Source organism: Coccinella septempunctata, chromosome 4 (assembly GCF_907165205.1).
Source record: "Coccinella septempunctata chromosome 4, icCocSept1.1, whole genome shotgun sequence".
Lineage (NCBI taxonomy): Eukaryota > Metazoa > Arthropoda > Insecta > Coleoptera > Coccinellidae > Coccinella > Coccinella septempunctata.
Window position 1 is genome coordinate 31,809,927 of NC_058192.1, and position 22,593 is coordinate 31,832,519.

Sequence of the window (22,593 nt, forward strand, 5' to 3'; positions counted from 1 at the left end):
CTGGGATATCTCGTATATACTGTGAGTTGAAAAAGTGATTTTTTTTCCATACATTGTTCGGAGAATGCATTTTTGCAGAACGTCAATGCTTCTTTTACGGATGTCCAAAATGCCCTTCTAGCCAGTATAGCAACGCCACCTGTGCTGTTAGGTCTATCATTTCTGTAGATATCGTAATTAGGAAATGCCATCCGAACGTTGGGAATAAGTTTTGTTTCTTGAAGAGCTATGACATCCGGTCTCTTCTCTTCAATCAGTTCTTCGAATTCTGGTCTGCAGGCTCTTAATCCTTCGACGTTTCAAGGGACGATTATGAGATTATTCTTTATCGTCGTATCAGCCATTGTTCAAAAATCTGGGTGTTGAGATTTTTGGCAATTACTTAAAAGTGGACTGTTACCAAATGATTGAGTTGGAGATGGTAAAATAAAATCTTTATTGTATATCAAACACGTCACATAATAAATAGACACTCGCATGAAGTAAAATTATATACAACATCTAAACAGAGTGAACCTATTTACAATTATTGAGAAGTTATTGAGAGAATTTGAGAGTAATGTTTCAATGAGAAAATCAACGTTGTATTTGCTTGAGAGAAAGAGCAGGTTGAGTGAATTTCATGTATCGAGTAACAAGATCAATTATTATGTGTTTGATAAGAATTGAGAGAATAGAGATAGATTTACATCAAAACGTGTTTATGTATTTTGAGTTGCATAATAATTGAGCTTGATAGTTATGAATTGATGTGAGTGTTATCATGCAAGCACAACGTTTACAGTGATAGGGTTTACGATTTCATAAACTGTCTCGCTATCAGAAAAACAGAAGGTTGCAGTGACAACTTGAGAAGTTAGAGATATGTAATGTAGTGAGACAGGTGTAATGAGACAGAATGAGAGAGAGATGATTACCAACGCTTACAGGAATAGCAAATCTATTAGAAAAGCAGAAGGTGTTTTATGAGAGTACATAAATTGAGGTGAGTTGTGTTACAAATGTAATGTATAGAGATGATTACCAACGCTTACAGGAATAGCAAATCTATTAGAAAAGCAGAAGGTGTTGTATGAGAGTACATAAATTGAGGTGAGTTGTGTTACAAATGCAATGTAGAGAAATGAAATATTGTAAACGTAGAAAGAATTAATGAATAGTATTCATAATTGAGATGAAACAAGAAGAGCAGTTCATAACGTTAGAGAAAAGAAATAAGGCATCATAATTTTCAGGTAATAAGAGTCATGAGAAAGTTTATAGTAAATTATACTTATTGAGTTGAAATCAGGTTGGACCTCCTCGAGCGTTATCACAAACCAGTCTGTCCAAGAGAGTCGATTGAGTGTATTCCATTATTCAGTGTTCTGAGTGTAGTGAGATGGATTTCGATCTGGTCTATGAGAAGCCTTCGAAGTGTCCAACTTGAGCGTAGAGGTACCTGAAACTTAAGAGGCCTGAGAAGTCTGATCGTAAGAGGTGTAAAGTTAATCTGAGGTGACATGTATACAAAATGAGAGTGAATACAAGTATGTAAGCTTCTAATAGAGTGGTGTGAAATGTGAACTTGGTGCTAAAATTAGAGAAATTAAAATGTGAGTTGTTTTCGAGGTGATGTGATTTTAAGTGAATGGAATATCGATGCATTTTGAGGAGGTTGAAGCAGTTAGGTACATTGAGCACGTGGTTGATTGAGAGATTTGGAGAAAATTGAGAAAATATACATGCAAATATAATAGAGAGATGTAGAGCAGAATATTTCGAATGTAATAGTGAGAAAATGCATAGCGATGGAGTGAATGTTGAGAGCAAAATTATGTAGAATGATATTCTAACGTGACACATGCAAAAAATGATTACATTTTTTGTTGAGTGAAAAAGTACTGTACCTTTTTGAGATGTTGATCGATTGATTATTATAATATAAAATAATATTATTAGATTTGAGCTGACTGAAAAAGTTGAGAGTACACTAAAAAATCACGTTAAGAATTTAGACCAAGTTCCAATTCACTTGAGCGAACGAAGAATCTAGGGAGAATTAAATTGAATTGAGCAGATTCAACAGGTTCCACCGGTTTTTTTTGAACAGCTGATTGACAGCGATTTTAAGGTTACGTTCACAGAAGCATGTAACGATAAACGTAGTCACTGAGTTGCTAAAGATGTGCATCGAGTGGTAGAGTTGGGTTAAAAATTACTCCAATTTTTAACAGCCATTACATATTCTTAATAATTTGCTGCATCTTCTTCTCAATCTCTTTCTCCAGATTCTGCATCATCGTGCTGAGAAGGTTTTTCGTGAACTTATTCAGTTCCTCAGTCATTCCAGAAATTCCTTTCCTGATTTCGGCTTTTTTGCCTTTTTCTCTGGTTTTACCTTTTCTGTCTTTTTCTCTGGTTTCTTCGTCTCTTTGACTGCTTTGGTTGCAGTTTCCTGGGGTTTCTTCACTTCCGAAGAGTATTGGGCTGGTTTCGGAGTGTTTTGTGTTGGCCTCGAGCTGGTTTGGTTCGATCTTGGAGATCTCTTGGTTTTTTCAGTGACCAATTTCCATTCGCTACGTCCCTTATAGCTGGCTGGATGTCCTTGCTCTCCACAGAGAACACAAGAAGCACGTGCTGTGATTTGCCGAGCATTTCACGCACCTCCATGGAAAAGTGCACTTACTTTGGGCATGTCCATATCGCTGACAGCGATAACATTGTCTAGGCCTGGTCGTCCTTCTCTTAGGTTCAACAACACAGTTCATGTTGTAGAGCCTTCTCACCTCGAAGATACCCTTATTCTGTGTTTTAACCAGCAATAAGGGCATCGGCCTCTTTGTTATATTTGAGGTCACCTTGTGACCTCAGCATCGACGATCCCTTGATCCTTGAGGTCGTCACGGATCGTCGGGATATCTGCATCTAGCGGTAGATATCTCATTTCCTTCTCCTCCTCTCGTTGAAGAGTGTAAAACTCCCGATTTATTTTTCGAAGGAAGTCCGTCATCCTTCTGTGATCTTTGGCGGTTTGTGGGACGATCCTAATACCGTCGTCGCTCTTTGCTCTTTAGTATTTAATGCCGTTCCGCATTACGGAGTTTGCTGCATCTTCTTCTCAATCTCTTTCTCCAGATTCTGCATCATCGTGCTGAGAAGGTTTTTCGTGAACTTATTCAGTTCCTCAGTTATTCCAGAAATTCCTTTCCTGATTTCGGCTTTTTTGCCTTTTTCTCTGGATTTACCTTTTCTGTATTTTTCTCTGGTTTCTTCGTCTCTTTGACTGCTTTGGTTGCAGTTTCCTGGGGTTTCTTCACTTCCGAAGAGTATTGGGCTGGTTTCGGAGTGTTTTGTGTTGGCCTCGAGCTGGTTTGGTTGGATCTTGGAGATCTCTTGGTTTTTTCAGTGACCAATTTCCATTCGCTACGTCCCTTATAGCTGGCTGGATGTCCTTGCTCTCCACAGAGAACACAAAAAGCACGTGCTGTGATTTGATGAGCATTTCACGCACCTCCATGGAAAAGTGCACTTACTTTGGGCATGTCCATATCGCTGACAGCGATAACATTGTCTAGGCCTGGTCGTCCTTCTCTTAGGTTCAACAACACAGTTCATGTTGTAGAGCCTTCTCACCTCGAAGATACCCTTATTCTGTGTTTTAACCAGCAATAAGGGCATCGGCCTCTTTGTTATATTTGAGGTCACCTTGTGACCTCAGCATCGACGATCCCTTGATCCTTGAGGTCGTCACGGATCGTCGGGATATCTGCATCTAGCGGTAGATATCTCATTTCCTTCTCCTCCTCTCGTTGAAGAGTGTAAAACTCCCTATTTATTTTCCGAAGGAAGTCCGTCATCCTCCTGTGATCTTCGGCGGTTTGTGGGACGATCCTAATACCGTCGTCGCTCTTTGCTCTTTAGTATTTAATGCCGTTCCGCATTACGGAGTTTGAAATGGAAGTTCAATCGGACGTACCTCTCATGGTGACTGTGGGTTTTTTTTCTCTTCTCTCCTCCACTGGAGTGGTTTTCTGTGGGGCTAGGATTTCCAAGACTCTTTTTTTGTTCTAGTCTTCGTTGGACGAGGAGCTGTCTTTTTTCACTCTTTTGGTGGGTGGGGAAATTTTATTTCGAGTGGTTTTGACCACCTCCATCTTCTGTTTTTGAACCGGTAAGGTCACTTCCTGAACATTTTTGGAAACAATGTTCTGTTTTAGTGCTTTGGAGTAAGGACTTTCCTTATTTCCCTCCTGCAACTGGAGCCTCTCCATGAGATTTTTAATCTCAGCCACTAAGCTAGATACGCATCTATCATTCACTCTCGCTCTTAAACTTGCGTTCTCCTGTCTTAAAATAGCATCTTCGAACACGACATTAGCGATTTCTAACGCGTCTTTTTCCATTACGGAATCGCAGTATCTCCGAATGGTCAGTAATTTCAAAATCTAATTAACAATTACTCAAAGCAATTTGAAATGGAATTTTTCAAGACAAAAAAAATATATCTCATGCATAAAAACAAAACGACTCATCAAAAATTTTCTACGCTATGAGAAAAATCAGGAAACAGATACGAAAAATAAGCTCACCTGATGCTTTTTGCAGAACCAACGATCTAGACCTGGACTCTGGCAGATGAACACAGACTGAAAATTTTAACGAATTAAAATTCCGAAAACACATGCACGTATAGAACCTACACACACTTCACAGACGGAATCAAAAATTCCGTAGCTTCGCTAGTGTACTTTTTCTACTATTGCGCCCTAGTATCGAATCCTCTGGGCAGTTCTAGAACCATTCTCCGACTGTCCGGAAGTGGAACCCGAATACAGCTTAAGCTACCCTGTATTTCTAACGGTTTTCGATATCCCTGTAGTCCCCCTCTAAATAGTTCTATCCCTGTATAAAGAATGAACAGCAGAGGACAATGGACAGATCCCTGCTGTACAGACATCGAAGGAGAAATCGCAATCCCAACCTTGACGGCGAAAGATCGATTCCACAAAAATGCATCGATGAATTTCAGGAGTGATCCCCGAATTCCCAAATGTTCAATCTTGTGGAGAAGCCTTCGCTTAGGCATCCTCTCGAATGCACGGACAAAATCAAGATACAACACATCCAGAGGAACTTTGTTATCCAAACATTCAGTCCAGTCATCTGGGCAACTCAACATGTTGGTAAGAATAGATATGTCAGGGACGAATCCATGCTGCTGAGTGCTGCATAATGGATAATGGACTTTAACAAGGCAACTGAAGTACTTGTGTCGATACTATCCTCTCGAGTACCTTGACGATGACGGAAGTGAGGTTTCTGCACAACATTTGTACTGAAAATAATGTAGAGCTGCTGCAAGATGGAGATGAAAGGAATGAAGAAATCGATTTGAGCTATATTCCTATAGAATATATTCATGATCAGGGGAGGGTAACATCAAAAGGCAAGATCCTTTGTCGGTACATGAAGAAAAAACTCAAAGATGAATTATCCCATCCATGAGACTTCAAATAGCTCATTATATTATATTTCACAACACTCTTTTGCTCAACAGTGTAAATAAAAGAAAAAATAAAATTTAGTAACTCTTTGTTTGGAAAAAAATATTCAAAAATTTTGAAAAATAAGTTTATCTCAACACTGTGTCCAGTCTTTCTGAGAATCGAATTAAGAACAGACGCAATTTCTGTCCATTTCCTCTCCGCATTTTTCATTGTAAGAGATTGGGAGAACTCCTGTTAATTCTGTAACATATCCACCCACTCCGCATTTTGCTTTGCAGAACAATAAGTTTTCTTCGAAATTTCCATCACGACTTGAACCAAATTAAATAAAAAATTACTGTCAACAACTACAAACAAATATGTCTATGTGCTTGTGAATGAGCAAAGAGTATTTTTTTGAAAATACACAATATTCCAGCCGTTCTTCTTCTCATTACATGGTTGCCAGATCTTACCATTCGACATGATAATGACGAGTGACAGATTTTGTGCAGCAATCCAGAACGAACAAGCTGTTAACACATTTAGCGTCCGTTTCCATCGGATTAGCTGTGCGTTACTCTTTCATGTGGGCGAGTCCACTGCAATGGACTTTTGTGCAGCACAATGTGTGCAACAGAGCCGTACAGTGCAGCACTCCGGTGAAATCGCACCTTTATATTTCATCTAATCGATGCAAGGCATTGCATAATTATAATGCAGTTCCAGCAATATTTGATGTTTTTGTGCTCGCTGGGAAGGTTCTAGGGTCTCCCAAAAATACACAAACCTACTGTTTCTTTGCGACCTATATTTTCTTGCATCAACACTCCAACGTCCAAGTTGTCTATTTTCATAGCAGATATTTCAACTAGAGCGGTTCTTGAACTGCATGCAGTTCAAGAAAGATCCAACCTGTCGGTATGGAAACAATACCTACAGGACAGAATAAGAAAACACAAAAATGACACCAAACACCAGAAGGTATAAACGAAACATTTTTAACATGCTGAGGGACATCAAGTCGACTTAATATCTCTATAACCTGCATTTTACATGAATAACTCAATTATCCCAGACGCTTAGGAGGAATGATCCATGTTCGACACGGTCAACTAAAGGGAAAAAGACGATAATGGCTTTAGCTATTTTTATTCAATCCGGCGAGTATTTGATTAATGATTTTTCAGATCAAAATAACATTGCGAACCCACAAAATGAATTTCCGTTTCGAGCCATCATTGGCAAGATAACCGGAAGAGCATCTGATTTAGTAGATAGTAGAGGGAATCTGAGAAACTGGTTAGCAATCAAGAATTTACTGTTGCGATTTGTCTCAGATCAGCGAGATGAGAATTGTTTAGTTGGAGATTTGATGCATTTAAGGCAGGGAAAATTCGAAAACCCGGTCAACTTCGGTCACAGATGTCAAGATCTTTTAAGTTTACTTCCCAATAAAATTCAATTAATGGAAGTAGCTCCGAATATTATCGAATTAAAGAAAACTTTGTTTGAAAATCAGGCACTTAATGCTTTTCTTAGGGGTCTTCATTCTAATTTGTCTATAAGATTGAGAAATCCATAAACCTTAGAACAGGCTATTTCATTTACAATTGAAGAACAGAATTTTGCGTATGTAAGGTGGAATTTAACAAACACTCACTCTCAAAGTCCTTAACTAAAACCTTCTCTTTCCATTAAACAAAATATAGCAGGCCCTCCGCCCCCTTTATCAGAATTTAAGTCCTATTCATCAAACACCATTACTACAAATTCGCCAAAACTTAATGAATTAAAGTCAAAATAATCCAAGGAGCATTCAGTTTGGGAATGTGACACCAACCCGATCACAACCGGTCCCTATGGACACATCGTCGAATTCAACCCAATCGGATATATCAAAGAAATTTCATTTCTGAAGAACTCTTTTAGCAAGATATCGAGGAAGGTATTAATCAGTACGATCCAAACGATTTTTACTATCATGATTATTTTAACATGTCCAATTACGGTTCAAGCGATCAGTATAAAGTTACGCCGCAGTTCTGTAAATCGTTACAGAACTGCGGCGTAACTTTATACGTTAAGAATATTGATTATCGAATCAATATTTTGATTTACCTGATGAAAATTTTCAGTCTCTATCTATCAATCCACCAGGATCAAACCTAATAAACATTACAAATATTAATAACTCTGCTCTACACTTCATAAAAATCCCAAAGGTCGGTTTAAAATTTATGATTGATACTGGAAGCTCAAAAACCTTAATCAGTCCCCGAATTGTTGGAAAACTCTATGGAAAATTTATCAGATATTCTCCCTTCAAAATAAAAATAGCTCACAAAATTACATATTATGAATATGTCGAAAAGTTATTTTCACTCATATTCTTTATTACGAAAGTAGAAACGTAAAAATGAACATTCAGTGTAATGACCTAATAATTGGGCCGTCGATCACGCTCGCTAAGCCTCTCTATAAAAACTGTCCTTCGCTTTCTTTCTCTCAATCACTTCTCCAAAAGTGCATACCTAAGAGATTTCCCCCAAACTTCCAATATCGCGCAGCGTGATCAACGGCCACATCAGGCAACACACAATGCGCATAAAGTAAGTCAAGGGTGTGTTCTGTGACAATGCGTTACCTAGCCAAGCTATCTACTCAACACTAATTCTCCGACAAAAATTTTCAAAACTAAAGAATACTTTGATTTCCACATCTCTGAGTTTAATGAAGTGTATGACGGATTAATTGGAATAGATTACTTTATACTTCAAAAATAATTCTTACTCATACGCCCTAACATCTAGATCTCAAAAAGTTGTAAAAGTACCCATAAATTCAATCGAAGTCAATCAAGGTATTGTAGACTATGTGAAATTGAATGAAACGTATCGAAATTCCACAATGTTTAGTTAAAATAGAAAATAATGAAGCTTATCTAACAGTAACGAATAGTAATGAGAGGGAAGAACAAATTACGATAAATCCTCTCGAAATCATCGAAATTAATGAAATCGATAATACACCGATAACAACAGTCCAAAATGATGCGAAAATTGATAATCTTTTGAAAGAAAACATGAAAAATCTTCGCTCAGAACACCTGAATAAAGAAGAAAAATAAGCCGGACGTTTTTCACTGCAAAATGTTACCCTTAAGTTTCACGAAGGTAGTTAAATACGAAATAAGAACTTCGGATGAAACGTCGATTTTCCAAAAAGCATATAGAATGCCAGAAACACAGAAAAGAAAAGTTAAACGGCAGGTTGAAGAACTTTTGAAGAACGACATTATTCAACCATTCAATAGTCCATGAAGCAGCCTAGTCATCATAGTTCCAAAAAAAAATAGACGCATCTGGAGAACAGAAATATCGGCTATGTGAGGACTCAAGGTCCTTTCCTTTTTTTCATAAAAAGTGTAGCACTTTTCTACACTCGATTTTAGTATTTGTTTGCTGATTGAATTTACACCAGCGTAGAGGGGCTGTAGTTAATCTACATTTCTTTTTGACTATGTGTAGATAAACTACACTTCCTCTACACTGGTGTAAATCAAATCGAGTGTAGAAAAGTGATACTTTTTTTTTTGGTGTAGCAGGGGGAAAATAAGACGAACCACCCTCTCCTGAGGGGGAACAAGTGTGGGGTTTCTCACTCTCCTGAGCTCGAGACCCACCAAAAACCCTGCTTCTTGAATTTTGGATTCGGGCATTTGCCTATAAACCGTTCTCTTAGTCGGTTTTCTTCTCGCATACTATCGTGCTGGGATTTATGTGTTTGTCCTCTATTGGATAACACTTTATTGAATTTTTCAATAAATTTCTGTTCTTATTTTGATCTATTTTCAATTGATCTCTTGGTCTCCTTCGGTAAATTCGCATTCTCCTTTTGTCTTTCTCTGGGTCGTAGTCCACAAGTCTCCTGAGTTCTTGATTCGGATGGTTTTTCGCTGTTTCGAATAATTTCTCTGCTTTTTTGTTCATGAATTCCGTAATGGTTTCCCATTTTAGGTCCCTATTTTGTCTAATCCTGACAAACCAAGGTGCATCTATTGCACATCGTAGCAGCTTATTTTCAGTGGCCTGAATTCTTTTGATATGGCTCTTTGCTGCGAAACCCCAGGCAACTGATCCATTTTTGTCTCTTTCGACATATGACTTCTTCTTCCTATCAGAGAGTAGAGTCTATTCATCGCTGCTCTCGTTTTGTCGATTGCTTGTTTGATATGACTTTTTCAAGTGAGTTCTTTGTCAAGCGTTATTCCTAAATATTTGGCTTCATTTTTTCAGTCGATTTCTTCGCCGTCAACTTCCAATTTCGTTGTGGGTCGCAGTCTTCTCTTCTGTAGTAATATTTTTTGGCTCTTTTGTCCATTCAGCTTGATTTTCCACTTTATGCACCAGTCATTTGTTTCGTCAATCGTTTCTTGTAGAACTCGTTCTATTACTTCTGGGTTGCGGTATTGAGTTGCTATGCCTCTGTCGTCATCATATAACGTTAGCATGGTTCTTGAATTCTTCGGAATATCGTGAATGTACATGTTCTACAGAAGTGGCCCAAGAACTGATCCTTGGGGTACTCCAGCATCTATATCTCTTGTTGTGGAGCATTCTCTTTCCACTTTCACGTAAAATCTTCCATTTTTGAGATAGTTCCGGATCAACTTGCATATTTTGATCGAAAATCCAGCACATCTCATCTTATATATTAATCCTTTATGCCATACTCTGTCGAATGCTCTGGCGACGTCTGGTAAAACAAGACCTGTAGCTTGTTTATTTTGGAATCCCTCTGTAATGTATTCTGTGAGCCTTAATAATTGTTGCTCTGTTGAATGCTCTCTTCTGAATCCTACCTGTTCTGGTGGTATTAGTGTCAGATTTTTGGTTTCCTCATTAAGCCTCGTGGCTATAATTCTTTCTACTTCTTTTCCTAACGCCGGCAGTAGGCTTATCGGTCTGTAGTTTTGTGGGAACTTCTGCTCTTTGAATGGTTTATTGAACTCTATGACTTCTGCTGTTTTCCATTTTTCTGGGTAGTGTTCTGTCCTCATAATTCCATTCGCGATATTTGTTAGAGCGGCTATACCTTTTCTAGGTAATTTCTTCAACATAATATTCGTTATTTTATCGCTTCCGGGAGCTTTCCTGTTCTTCAAACTTCTAATTAATTCCCTGATTTCATTTGGCGATGTTGGCTTGTCTACTTCAGTAGTGGCTTGTAATTCATCCATTTCTTCATCATTTTCTTCAACCAGTTCTTCCAAATCTCCATTATCGTCGTCTATCCTGTAATTTATTCTCGATTCTCGTTCTATCGAGTCCGCCAATGCATCTGCCTTATCAGTATTGGAATACGCCATTCCTCTTTCTCCGCCGACAGTAGACTTATCGGTCTGTAGTTTTGTGGGAACTTCTGCTCTTTGAATGGTTTATTGAACACTATGACTTCTGCTGTTTTCCATTTTTCTGGGTAGTGTTCTGTCCTCATAATTCCATTCGCGATATTTGTTAGAGCGACTCTACCTTTTCTAGGTAATTTCTTTAACATAATATTCGTTATTTTATCGCTTCCGGGAGCTTTCCTCTTCTTCAAACTTCTAATTATTTCCCTGATTTCATTTGGCGATGTTGGCTTGTCTACTTCAGTAGTCGCTTGTAATTAATCCATTTCTTCATCATTTTCTTCAACCAGTTCTTCCAAATCTTCATTATCGTCGTCTATCCTGTAATTTATTCTCGATTCTCGTTCGATCGAGTCCGCCAATGCATCTGCCTTATCAGTATTGGAATACGCCATTCCTCTTTCTCCGTGTAGGGGTAGAATTTTAGTCTTTTCTCCTCGTAGGCTTTTTTGCATTCTCCATGCAGAATGATCGATTGTATTCAGTTCTTGAACCCTTTTGTTCCATCTGCTTGTTCTTAGATCTTTCAGGGCATTTTTCAGAACTTGCCTATGTCGGTTGAGGTTCCTTCTATTCAGATCATTTTTATTCATCCGGTATATTCTTCTGAGTCTTCTATTTTCTCGTATAAGATCTTTTACTTCTTTAGGCGTATCGCCATGCGGATGACTTGGTGCTGGTCTCTTCACTCTTCTCGTGCTTTTTTCGTAAGCTTTAAATATAATCTCTTCCAGTTTATCAACCGCACATTCCAGATCCTCTGGAGTGCTTGCTGTTAGAATTTCTTTTATTTCCGATTGTATCAAATGCCTGTATTTAGCCAAATTGGTATATTCTCCTATTTCCATCAGTTTTTCTCTTTGCTCTTCTCCAATTGTCAATTCGACGGGATTGTGGTTTGAGGTTCCATCTTCCGAAGTTTCAATAGAGAATTCTTGAGTTATATTTTTCAATATCGCGATATCTATTACACCTAGAATTCCTATACCAAAAGCAAATCACTACCAATAGCCAATCACTATGGCATTTTGTTTTTCTGCGAAATCCTTGAGTTTTTTGCCATTTCTCTTCTCTGTTCTGCTGTTCCATAATGGGGATTTACAGTTGAAACCTCCGATGCAGATTTTCGGGTTTGTTCCTTCCATCATATTGTTTTGTGGTGGCTTGTATGTCGAGGTAATTTCGACTCTTTTACCCAGTTGCAAGAAGGAGTCCATTAAATCAGCATCAATTAATAGTGCCTCAAACTTGATGTTTCCATTATTTCAATGCCTGTTGCAAGAACTTAATTTTTCAATAATTTTCGTTCCATTAGTTAATGTTTCGGTAATGAATTCATTAAAAGAATTATGATATTTCTCCCGAGAAATGGCATTTCTAGTGTACAAACCATAGTGTAACTAATGAAATCTTGGAAAATGCAAAAATCATATCTATGCTATGAACCTAATGAATTTTTCGTGTCAGTTCTGTTGACGGTGTTGTATTGTAGAATTTATATATGATTGCTACGAAAAGTATAAGAGGTTGCAACTACACCGCCGAAGAAAAGAGTAAATTATTAGATCACTTTTAACAGTGAGTATCCTATCATAATATGAATTGATTCATTAATTCCATTCATTGATGTTATCATGTTTCAGATTAGATTCAGGAAGGATATAATTCTTATTTATCAGATAATTATTATGGCTTATTTCACCTTCAGTTTATTTTACTTCGCAGGTATCCGTCTAATACAGAAGATAAGAGGACAGGCACATTTTAGTCCGCAAAAAAAAGCATATAAGAAAATATGCTTATAATGCTGTCACCACAAGTGGAATTAGAACAGTGGAAGATTAAAAAACTTTCTTTCATAATAAGAAGCAAAAAGCTAGAAAATCCTTGTCAGAATATAATGTAATTTATTTAATTATTAAACAATATGGGTTGACCTTTCTCTGAATAAATAATCTCACTGGACAACATAAAAATATATATGTTACTGTTTTCAGAATTCATGAAACACCATGCTGAGCACATGGGTGCAATCTTTAGCTCCTAACACCCTCGGAAAACCAGCAATTTCATAAAATTCTTGAGCAACTTCCTGGTACTCTTGGGAAGTTGGCATTTTAATATGATGCTCAGCTAGGCTTGCAAAAGCTTTCGTTACCCTTTGTATAATGCGGCACACTGTAGATTTATAACAGTCCACCAGATCCCCTAGATGTATAATAATCATAATATCTTAGAGCTATAAGAAGTTGGTTTCTCGCATCAATTGCTTTGGAACGCCTAGTTTCAGGTTCAATCAGGTATTTAATTTAATTCAGCAAAAATGCAAAATACGTGCTTTATTGAACTCCGTTCTCATCATAACCAAAGAGTTCCTCTTTGACATAATTGTTCCATAAGTCCTTTCTGTCCGGTATATTTCTGAAAGTATTCGTTTCTTCATCGGACAGAGACGAGAGGCTAGACATGCTCGACAAACTAGACATAATATGTAGCAAATAAAAGAAATTTTCAAAAATTTTCACTTCAAAAAACGTTTAAATTATGACTTGCGTCAATTAAATGAATACTTGATGGGACAAAACTTGGTCATAAAATTTTTAACGATAAAGCGTCAAAATAATCCTTCATTTGAAGCAAAAACTGTTTCCTGCAACAGGAAATATCGATAATGACATGATAATGATTGGTGTACATTAAGTTAAACGAAAAACTAATGTTTCCATTAAATCTGGTTTCTTGCAACAGAAAACCCCGTTCAATAATGAATTAAAATTTCAAAGGGATCATTACAGTATAATGGACGTTCCTGCAACTGAGTGTTTGCCGATTTAATTCGGCAACAATCGTCACTTTTTCTGTTTCTCCTTATGTTACGTCGGATTTTGAAGTAGTGTTTCAGATCTGTTCTCACCAATATTGCTACTCCTCCTCCGGTATTTGTAGTTCTGTCACATCTATATGTTTCATAATTCATGAGAGTCAGTCGTCTGTTCCGGTTTATTTTTGTTTCCTGTAGGGCTATAATATCAGGTTGTCTGATATTATTTTTTCTATCTCTGCTTTCCGAGTGTTGATCCCGTTTATGTTCCACGAGATTATCTTGAAGAATTTCTCCCTAATATACGTTAAGTCCATTAATTCAGTTTACTGAACAATGCTTGGAGTGCTTTCTCCATTTCTCTTTCAAATTTCAACATTATCTTCTTCAACATTTTTTCCGTGAAGATATCTAGATCATCGGCTGGTTCAGATATTTTTCTTTTTTCTGGTTGACTATTTCCAGTCTGTTTTATTTGGGTCTTCTTTTGTTCTTCTTTTTTTTGCATAGGCTTAAAAGTTTCTTTCTTGTTTTCCGGTTCAGAAGGTTCGGTTTTTATAGTTTCCTTTGTGCAGGTATTGCTTTATTCGACGGCTTTTTCTGTTATGTCTGTTTTTGGCCGGCTCTCTTCTTTCTGGTCACCAGCTTAAATTCGCTACATCCCTTGTTGCTTGCTGGATAGCCTTCTTCACCACATAAAACGCATGTAGCGTTTCTTTCTTCACCTCTCCTGGTGAGTTCACAATCTTTGCTGCTATGGTTTCCCGAACACTTCACACATCTCCACGGGAAGGAGCATTTATTTTGTGCGTGTCCGTACCTTTGGCATCTGAAGCATTGGCTTGGACTTTCTGCCTTCTTTTTTGGTTCGACTGTAATACAAAGGTTGTAGAGTCGTGGGATGTCGAATATCTACTTCTTTTGCGTTTTAACAAGATATAATAGTATCGGCTTTTTCGTTTTATTGGATGCCATTTTAGACACCTCAGCATCATCGATTCCCCGGAAACTCAGGTCATTTTTAATCTATTCCAGATCTGAGTCTATTGAAAGATACCTAATGACGGCGTGAATTTTCTTTTCCGCTTCCATCTGGTATGTTAAATACTCCTTTCCAAGTTGGTCGAAGAATTTAGTTACTTTTCTGTAGTCATCTACAGTTGTGGCTATAATCTTGATTCCGTTTTCCACTACAGTAGCCCGGTTATAGCTGAATTTCTTGGTATAGAGAGCTTTTGAGATCTCTACCCAATCTGATGTACCCATCATCGTGATGGGTGGGATTTTATCCCTTTAAGGCACTCCCGTTGTCTTCTTGACGGTCTCCTCATCAGAAGAGGAGCTTTCTTTTCGCGCGCGTTTAGTTGGAGGCGCGTTTGGGGCCTTCGCAACCAGCGTTGCATCATTTTTCCTTGTTTCGGGTTGTGAAACAATTCCTTTGAGGGAATTATTTTTGGAGTCCGCTACCGGTTTTGTAATTGTGGCGTAAGTGGGGGATTTCGGCATATTATTTCGGGTGGACATTTCCTCTCTCAAGAGGCGCATCTGACCGACCAAATGTGACACAGTTTCGGTCAGTTTGACAATTTGAGATTTCAACTGCATATACTCTTCTCTCAGCTTTACAAGCTCCTCGTGTACGGCGTCACTGAATTCTTCAGCATCGGTCGCTTCCATATAGGAACCCTCATTATCTGAGGTTTCCACATTGTTTTTTACTCAGATTTCTTAAAATATCAAGCGATTTGAAAATAATAAAATATTCAGAAATAGTCTAATATAAAACTATGGTATAAAGCCAAAATTTTTCTACGCTATGAGAAAAAATCAGGAAAAAGATACGAAAAATAAGCTCACCTGATGTTTTCTGCAGTACCAACAATCAACACCCGATCAAGACCTGGACACTGGCAGATGAACACCAAAATTTCAACGAATTAAAATTCCGATAACAAATATAGAACCTACACAAACTCCACAGACGGAATCAAAAATTACGTAGCTTTGCTAGTGGGCACTTTCACTTCGACCTTCTCTTCCGCTTTCACTTTTATAGCACTATAGCACGTCTGCTCTTGTCCAGATTTCATTCGAGACTGATTCTCTCCTTGTATTTCATCGGATCTACTTTTGAAGTAGTGTTTCAGATCTGTTCTCGCCAGTATTGCTACTCCTCCTCCGGTTTTTGTACTTCTGTCACATATATATGTTTCATAATTCATGAAATTCAGTCGTCTATTCCGGTTTATCCTTGTTTCCTGTAGGGCTATAATATCAGGTTGTCTCTCTGATATTATTTCTTCTATCTTGGCTTTCCGAGTGTTGATACCGTTTGTGTTTCACTAGATTATCTTGAGGCATTTCTTCCTAATATCCATAAAGTACATTAATTCAGTGTACTGAATAATGCTTGGAGTTTTTTCTCTATTTCTCTCTCAATTTAAAACATTATCTTGTTGAAAATTTTTTCCGTGAATATATCTAAATCATCGGCTGATTCAGATATCTTTTTCTTCTCCTGTTGACTGTTTACAGGCTGTTTCATTGGAGGCTTCGTCTGTTCTTTTTTCTGAACCGGTTTTGGAGTCTCTCTCTTCTTTTCCTGTTCTGTAGGTTTGGCCTTCGCTACTTCCTGGATTTTTTGAACAGTGGTTACTTTTGTTACCGGCTTCTTCTGTTCAGCTAGTTTACGGGAATTCTTCTTTCTGGTCACCAGCTTGAACTCGCTACATCCTTTGTAGCTAGCTGGATGGCCCTCTTCTCCACATAAGACGCATGTGGCTCTCTTCACCTTTTCTGGTGAGTGTGCAGTCATTGCTACTATGGCTTCCTCAGCACTTCACGTATCTCCACGGGAAGGAGCATTTGTTCTGTGCATGTCCGTACCTTTGGCATCTAAAGCACTGGCTTGGACTTTCAGGCCTATTTTTGTGTTCAACTACAATACAGAGATTGTAGAGTCGCTTCACTTCGAAGATTTCCTTTTTCTGGGTTTTAACCAGGTAGAGAAGTATGGGCTTCTTCGTCTTGTTCGATGTCATTCTGGACACCTCAGCGTCTGACATTCCCTGGAATATCAACAGTTGCGCAGTTGTAGTTCATCTTTTTTGTGTAGAGAGCTTTGGATATCTTGAATTTAAATTATAAGAGTCTTTGAAATTTTAATTGTAGAATTCTAAGGGTAAAACGACTCGTTTTTTGGGAGGGATCTCAAGTGAAACTCTTCATTCTTCGCCAAGCTTTCGAATTCAATTTAATTCTTCTTCGGGGCCTTTGGAATACATTGAAAATTTATTTTATTTCTACATCAAATTATTTTTGTCTGTTTACTTACTGAATTTGAGGTTATGTTAAAGAAATCTGCCTAGCTATAAACATTTTCAGTTATCATCATTGAGTTACAATTATTTGAATGCAACTACTATTTATAAAAACACTTATGAAACACAATGTTAGGAAAATTTAAAAAACTAATCCGATTGTTGAAATTTGTCAAGGTATAAAATTCCAAAATTCGTTCAATTCGTTAGTTTGACAGTCTGCCATTCTATGGTGTTATTCGTCGACTGGACCATCGAAGAATATTTCGTTTTCCTTTTCTTTCGATTTTTCGAACAAATAACGATAAATGGAACTTAACTTATTTGTATCCGTTTTCTTATTAATTGTATTCTCTTTTTTATTAATTTTAATCATTTCTTTGGATATCTCTACCCAATCTGAGGTGCCCATCATCGTGATGGGTGGGATTTTATCCTTCTTAGGCACTTTTGGTGCTTTTTTGGTATTTTCCTCGTCTGAAGAGGAGCTCTTTTTACGCGCGCGTTTAGATGGAGGCGCGTTTTGAGGTTTAGCAATCAGCATTGCTTGATTCCTCTTAATGTCAGAAGTGACATCAATTCTCTTTGCCAAACTCGCAATTTCGGTGAATGTAGGTTCTTTCGGCGCTTAAAGCTCACTTATTTTTTCTTTCGCTAGGCGGAGTTCATTAATCAATTGGCGGAGTGTTTCATTCAGTTTCGCTATTTGAGTTTTCATTTGCTCGTTATCTTCTCGTAAAGTAGTCTGTCCTTCAGACTCATTCTCGCTGAAGTCATCGACTTCTTTGGAAGCTTTCATGTAGGAACCCTCATTATCTGAAGTCTCCGACATGGCAAAACGTTTTTAGTTTTTTACAAAGGTGGTAAATATCAATGAAAGAGAAAAAAACGAAAATCACCATTTATTATATAGAAAAAGTCTCACCTGATGTGATTTGCACAACCAACGATCTTTTGATCTGAACTGTATATAATACAACAATACAAAACTCATTCACAAAACTCGTGTAATCGTAAAATCACTCAACACGTCTAGTCGCTCCGACGTCTCGCTCTGGAATGTATATTTTTTTTATGCAAACTAAAGGACCTTTAATAAAAAAGCATTTACGATCAATATCCACTCCCAAATACTACGGAAGTATTGGACAAGCTAGGAAACTGCAAATATTTTTCCACACTCGACCTAGCATCAGGTGACCATCAAATCGAGATGCACCCTAGTGATACACCTAAGACAGCATTTTCTACAGAAAGAGGACATGAATATAAAAAACTGCCTTTTGGACTGAAACACTTACCAAGAACATTTGAAAGAATAATGGACAACATTTTACGAGGCATTATGAATGAAGCATGTGTAGTTTATTTGGATGATATAGTTATATTTTCAACATCACTTCAAGAGCATATAGAAAAACTGCGTAAAGTCTTAGAGCAGCAAACTCGAAAATCCAAATGGACAAATCGGAGTTTAAAAAAAAAGAGGTTCAATTCTTGGGACATTATAACACCAGAAGCTCTTGAACCCAACCCACTGAAAATTGATGCAATTTTACGCTACCCAGTTCCCAAAACACCAACAGAACTAAAAAGATATCTCGGACTCACGGAATATTATCGCAAGTTCATAAAAGATTACGCCAAGATAACAAAACCGATGTTTTTCAGAAAAAAGGAAGAAAAATCAATCATTCTGAATATTTCATTGAATCATTCAACAAATGTAAAGAAATATGAACCAATCCCGCAGTTTTGTAATACTCTGATTTTAGTAAAAATTTCCTAGTCACTACAGATGCATCAAACGTGGCAATTGGAGCAATTTTATCGCAAGAACCCATTGGTTCTGATAGACCAATATGCTACGCATCAAGAACGCTTAATCGTGGTGCGGATTTGTCGGAGATCATGCGGGAAATGCGAATTTCAACGTTGCAGGAGAGACAGAAACGACAGTGCGCTAAATTTGCTCAAAAGCTTGTCAATGGAGGAATTGATTCACCTCATCTACTGTTCAGGGTTGACATTCGTGTACCAAGATTTGAAGCTAGGACCACATCAACTTTTCGACTCCCTAAACCTCGCACTAACATACTTGAGCAAGCTCCGATCTATCGATTGTGCAGGGCTGCTGATGAACTCAAGTTTAATTTATTTTTTTAGTTCGGGGCGGTTATTGTTAATTGTTGTATCATTGAATAATTGTTCATATTGTTCATTGTCAAAATGTTACCCTGTTATTGGGAAATTTCCTGTTGGGTTAAATAAACTGTTATTAGGTATTATTATTACCCTGATACTAGGAATTATCCTATGAGTAGGGGAATAGTAGGTTAGGTTAGGTGTCATGTCATATTAATTACAATAGTAAAGTCATTATTGTATTGAATGTCGAGACTTTAACATTGTCCACCTTAGCAATAGTCAATAAAGCTTTTTAAAAATCAAAGTCGGAAACATAGGTTGTATTCAATTACCTCATTGTTTACATTAGACCTCAACCTTGTAAAAATTACCACATTGTAGAACCGACAATATTTATTTGTTTAGTCAGTACACAATTTGCACAGAAGACATTCTCTCTGTCTTCTTGCTGACAACTGCTGAATTGTTGATAATATTACTCGATTTTCATACTTCACATTCTCATATTTCATAATTGTCGCATTTGAGAACAAAATCAAAAATGAATTCCTTGAGATATTTCATATCAAAAATGAATACTTCAAACGACGACTATAGTCCATTCAAAAATGATTGACATCCCGGGTGGCTATGGAAAATCGAATTCAAGTTGAAAGTAGCCCATAAGTTAAGATTTTGTGTTGTGGAAATCAGGATGGTAAAAATAGACAGTGATTTATAGACCTATTATATGTGAATCTATGCACTGACCGAAGATAATTCGAATTTAGTACTGGTGTTTTGTTTTTTTTTAATTGAATATATTGGATACATAATTGTATCGATTTTCAATGATGATTGATATACTCTGAATTTGAATATTTTCTCTTTTCTAGGTCATATTCTTATATTCCAGTTCTGTGTTTGAAACCACAGAAATTACTGAATATCTCTTTTGTAACTAGATATTAAACTACTTCTGGACTTTCAGGGCCTAGTGGGATGTCAATCATTCTTGAATGAATTATAAGTATGTGGAGCATATCTAATGGCGGAAACAGATTGCTATATCTTGTCAATTGAGGCACTTGAGCTCAAGTGTTATAATGGAAATTCACGTCACTCAAGCTCACGTGTTACCATGGGAATTCACGTCACGTCTTAAGACTGTAATTCCACATACTTCGAAGAATTCCACACATGATATCACATGAGCTCACGTGACGTGACAGCAATCTGTTTCCGCCTTAAGGTTTTATTAGAGGTAGTTTTCACTGCCGCTCTTCATCCAACGTTGCCCCATTTAAAGTCTCGGGGCCTCATCATAATATTCTGATGAATTTCAACTGCAAATTTGTCAGCTTATTTGGAAAAAATTATAAATCCAATAGTTGCCAAAAAGTAACCTTGACAGTTTTTCTTTGAATAAAAATTCTGCATTTATTCTTTCTGATACCCGTTTTCTTTCTTCCAGTCCCTTTTAACCTACGTCTCAAGACCAACGAAAAACATATTGAACAAACTTGGAGTATTCACAGTATCGTCTTTCCATGCTTTCATTTGTGCCAGAAGTCCTTCTTTACTCAATAATTTGCTAGCAGGACGAGGGGCGACAAAAAGAAGGTTGCCCATGTTGTCAAGATCTAACAGCGGATCAAGCCGGAGATCAATGCAGGTATGAAAAGCTACTATTTATCTTCTCAGTAGATTATTTTTCAGCTTACGATAGTAGAAAGAAAATGAGAGGTATGAGCATCACAGATTCATGAAATGAATATTTATCCATTTTCTTTCAGAAAAAAAAAACAGCCGAAACGATCACCACCAAAATATTGAATCAACCTTATTTATTAGTTATGTAGGTCCCTAAGCACTTGTGCAACTTGGAGACTTTTCATGTCCCTCTTGAAATGATATAAATCAGCTACCATGAAAAGTATTTTGTGTTATTTGGAAACTGTATTATCACAATATAGGAAGCAAGTTTCCCCATCTTTGTTCCATGCCATGGTGTTCCGGCGGTATAAGTTTCAGATTTGGGTTTCCTCATTTTGCCTCGTGGCTATAATTCCTTCTACTACTTTTCTTAACGCCGACAGTAGATTTATCGGTCTGTAGTTTTGTGGGAACTTCTTCTGTTCTTTCTATCTTTTCGGGTAGTGTTCTGTTCTCATAATTCCATTCGTGATATTTGTTAAACATCTATACCTTTTCTGGGTAATTTGTTTAACATAACATTCGTTATTTAATCGCTTCCGGGAGCTTTCCTCTTCAAACTTCTAAATATTTCCCTGATTTCATTTGCCGATGTTGGTTTGACTATTTCAGCAGGTAATCCATCAACTTCTTCTTCATTTTCTTCAACCAGTTCTTTCAAATCTTTATTATCGTCGTCTACCATGTAATTATACTCGATCGAGTGCGCCAATGCTTCTGCCTTATCAATATTGGTATATGCCATTCTCCTTTATCCGTGTATGGGTAGAATTTTAGTATTTTATGCTCGTAGCCTTTTTTGCATTCTCTATGCAGAATGATCAATTGTATTTAGTTCTTGAACCCTTTTGTTTCATCTGCTTTTTCTTAGATATTTCGTTCTTAGATCTTTCAGGGCATTTTTCAGAACTTGCTATGGCGGTTGAAGTTCCTTTTGTTCAGATCATCTTCATTCATCCGATATATTCTTCTGAGTCTTCGATTTTCTCGTATAAGATCTTTTACTTTTTTGGGCGTACGCCATGTGGATAACTTGGTGCTGGTCTCTTTACTCTTTTCGTGCCGTTTTCGTGAGCCTTTAATATAATCTCTTCTAGTTTATCAACCGCACATTCCAGATGCTCTGGAATGCCTATTGTTGGGATTTCTGTTATTTCCGATTGTATTAAATGGCTGTATTTATCCCAATTGGTAGATTCTCTTATTTCCATCATTATATCTGGTATTCCTAAACCAAAGGCAAGATATGTCGGTAACTCCGGACCAATCACTATGGCATTTTTATTTTCGGCGAAATCCTTGAGTTTTTAGATTAACGGGTTTGTTCCTTCCAACATGTTGTTTATGCCTTATTCCAATAAATTCGTCTGTGGTCGCTTATATGCCGAGGTAATTTCGACAATATGTCGATTTAATCCGGTTACAACCGTCACTGTTTCTTTTTCCTCTTGTAATTCGTCGGATCTACTTTTGAAGTAGTGTTTCAGATCTGTTTTCACCAATATTACTACTCCCCCTTCGGTGTTTGTAATTCTGTCGCATCTATATGTTTCATAATTCATGAAATTCAGTCGTCTGTTCCGGTTTATTCTTGTTACCTGTAGGGTTATAATATAAAGTTGTCTCTCTTATTATTTCTTCTATCTCGGCTTTCCGAGTGTTGATACCGTTTATGTTACAGGAGATTATCTTGAGGGATTCCTTCCTAATATCCGTAAGTTTAATGAA

The 22,593-nt window shown here is 37.3% G+C and overlaps 1 protein-coding gene across 1 annotated transcript in view; it reads left to right on the plus strand.

Annotated features, from left to right (window-relative positions):
- LOC123311362 overlaps positions 1 to 22,593 on the plus strand; it is a 1,278,848-nt gene that overhangs the window by 738,973 nt on the left and 517,282 nt on the right. Inside the window, exon 19 of the mRNA XM_044895271.1 lies at positions 20,624 to 20,824. Within this exon, the coding sequence (XP_044751206.1) occupies positions 20,624 to 20,824 (201 nt within the window). The remainder of the gene's footprint in view (positions 1 to 20,623; positions 20,825 to 22,593) is intronic.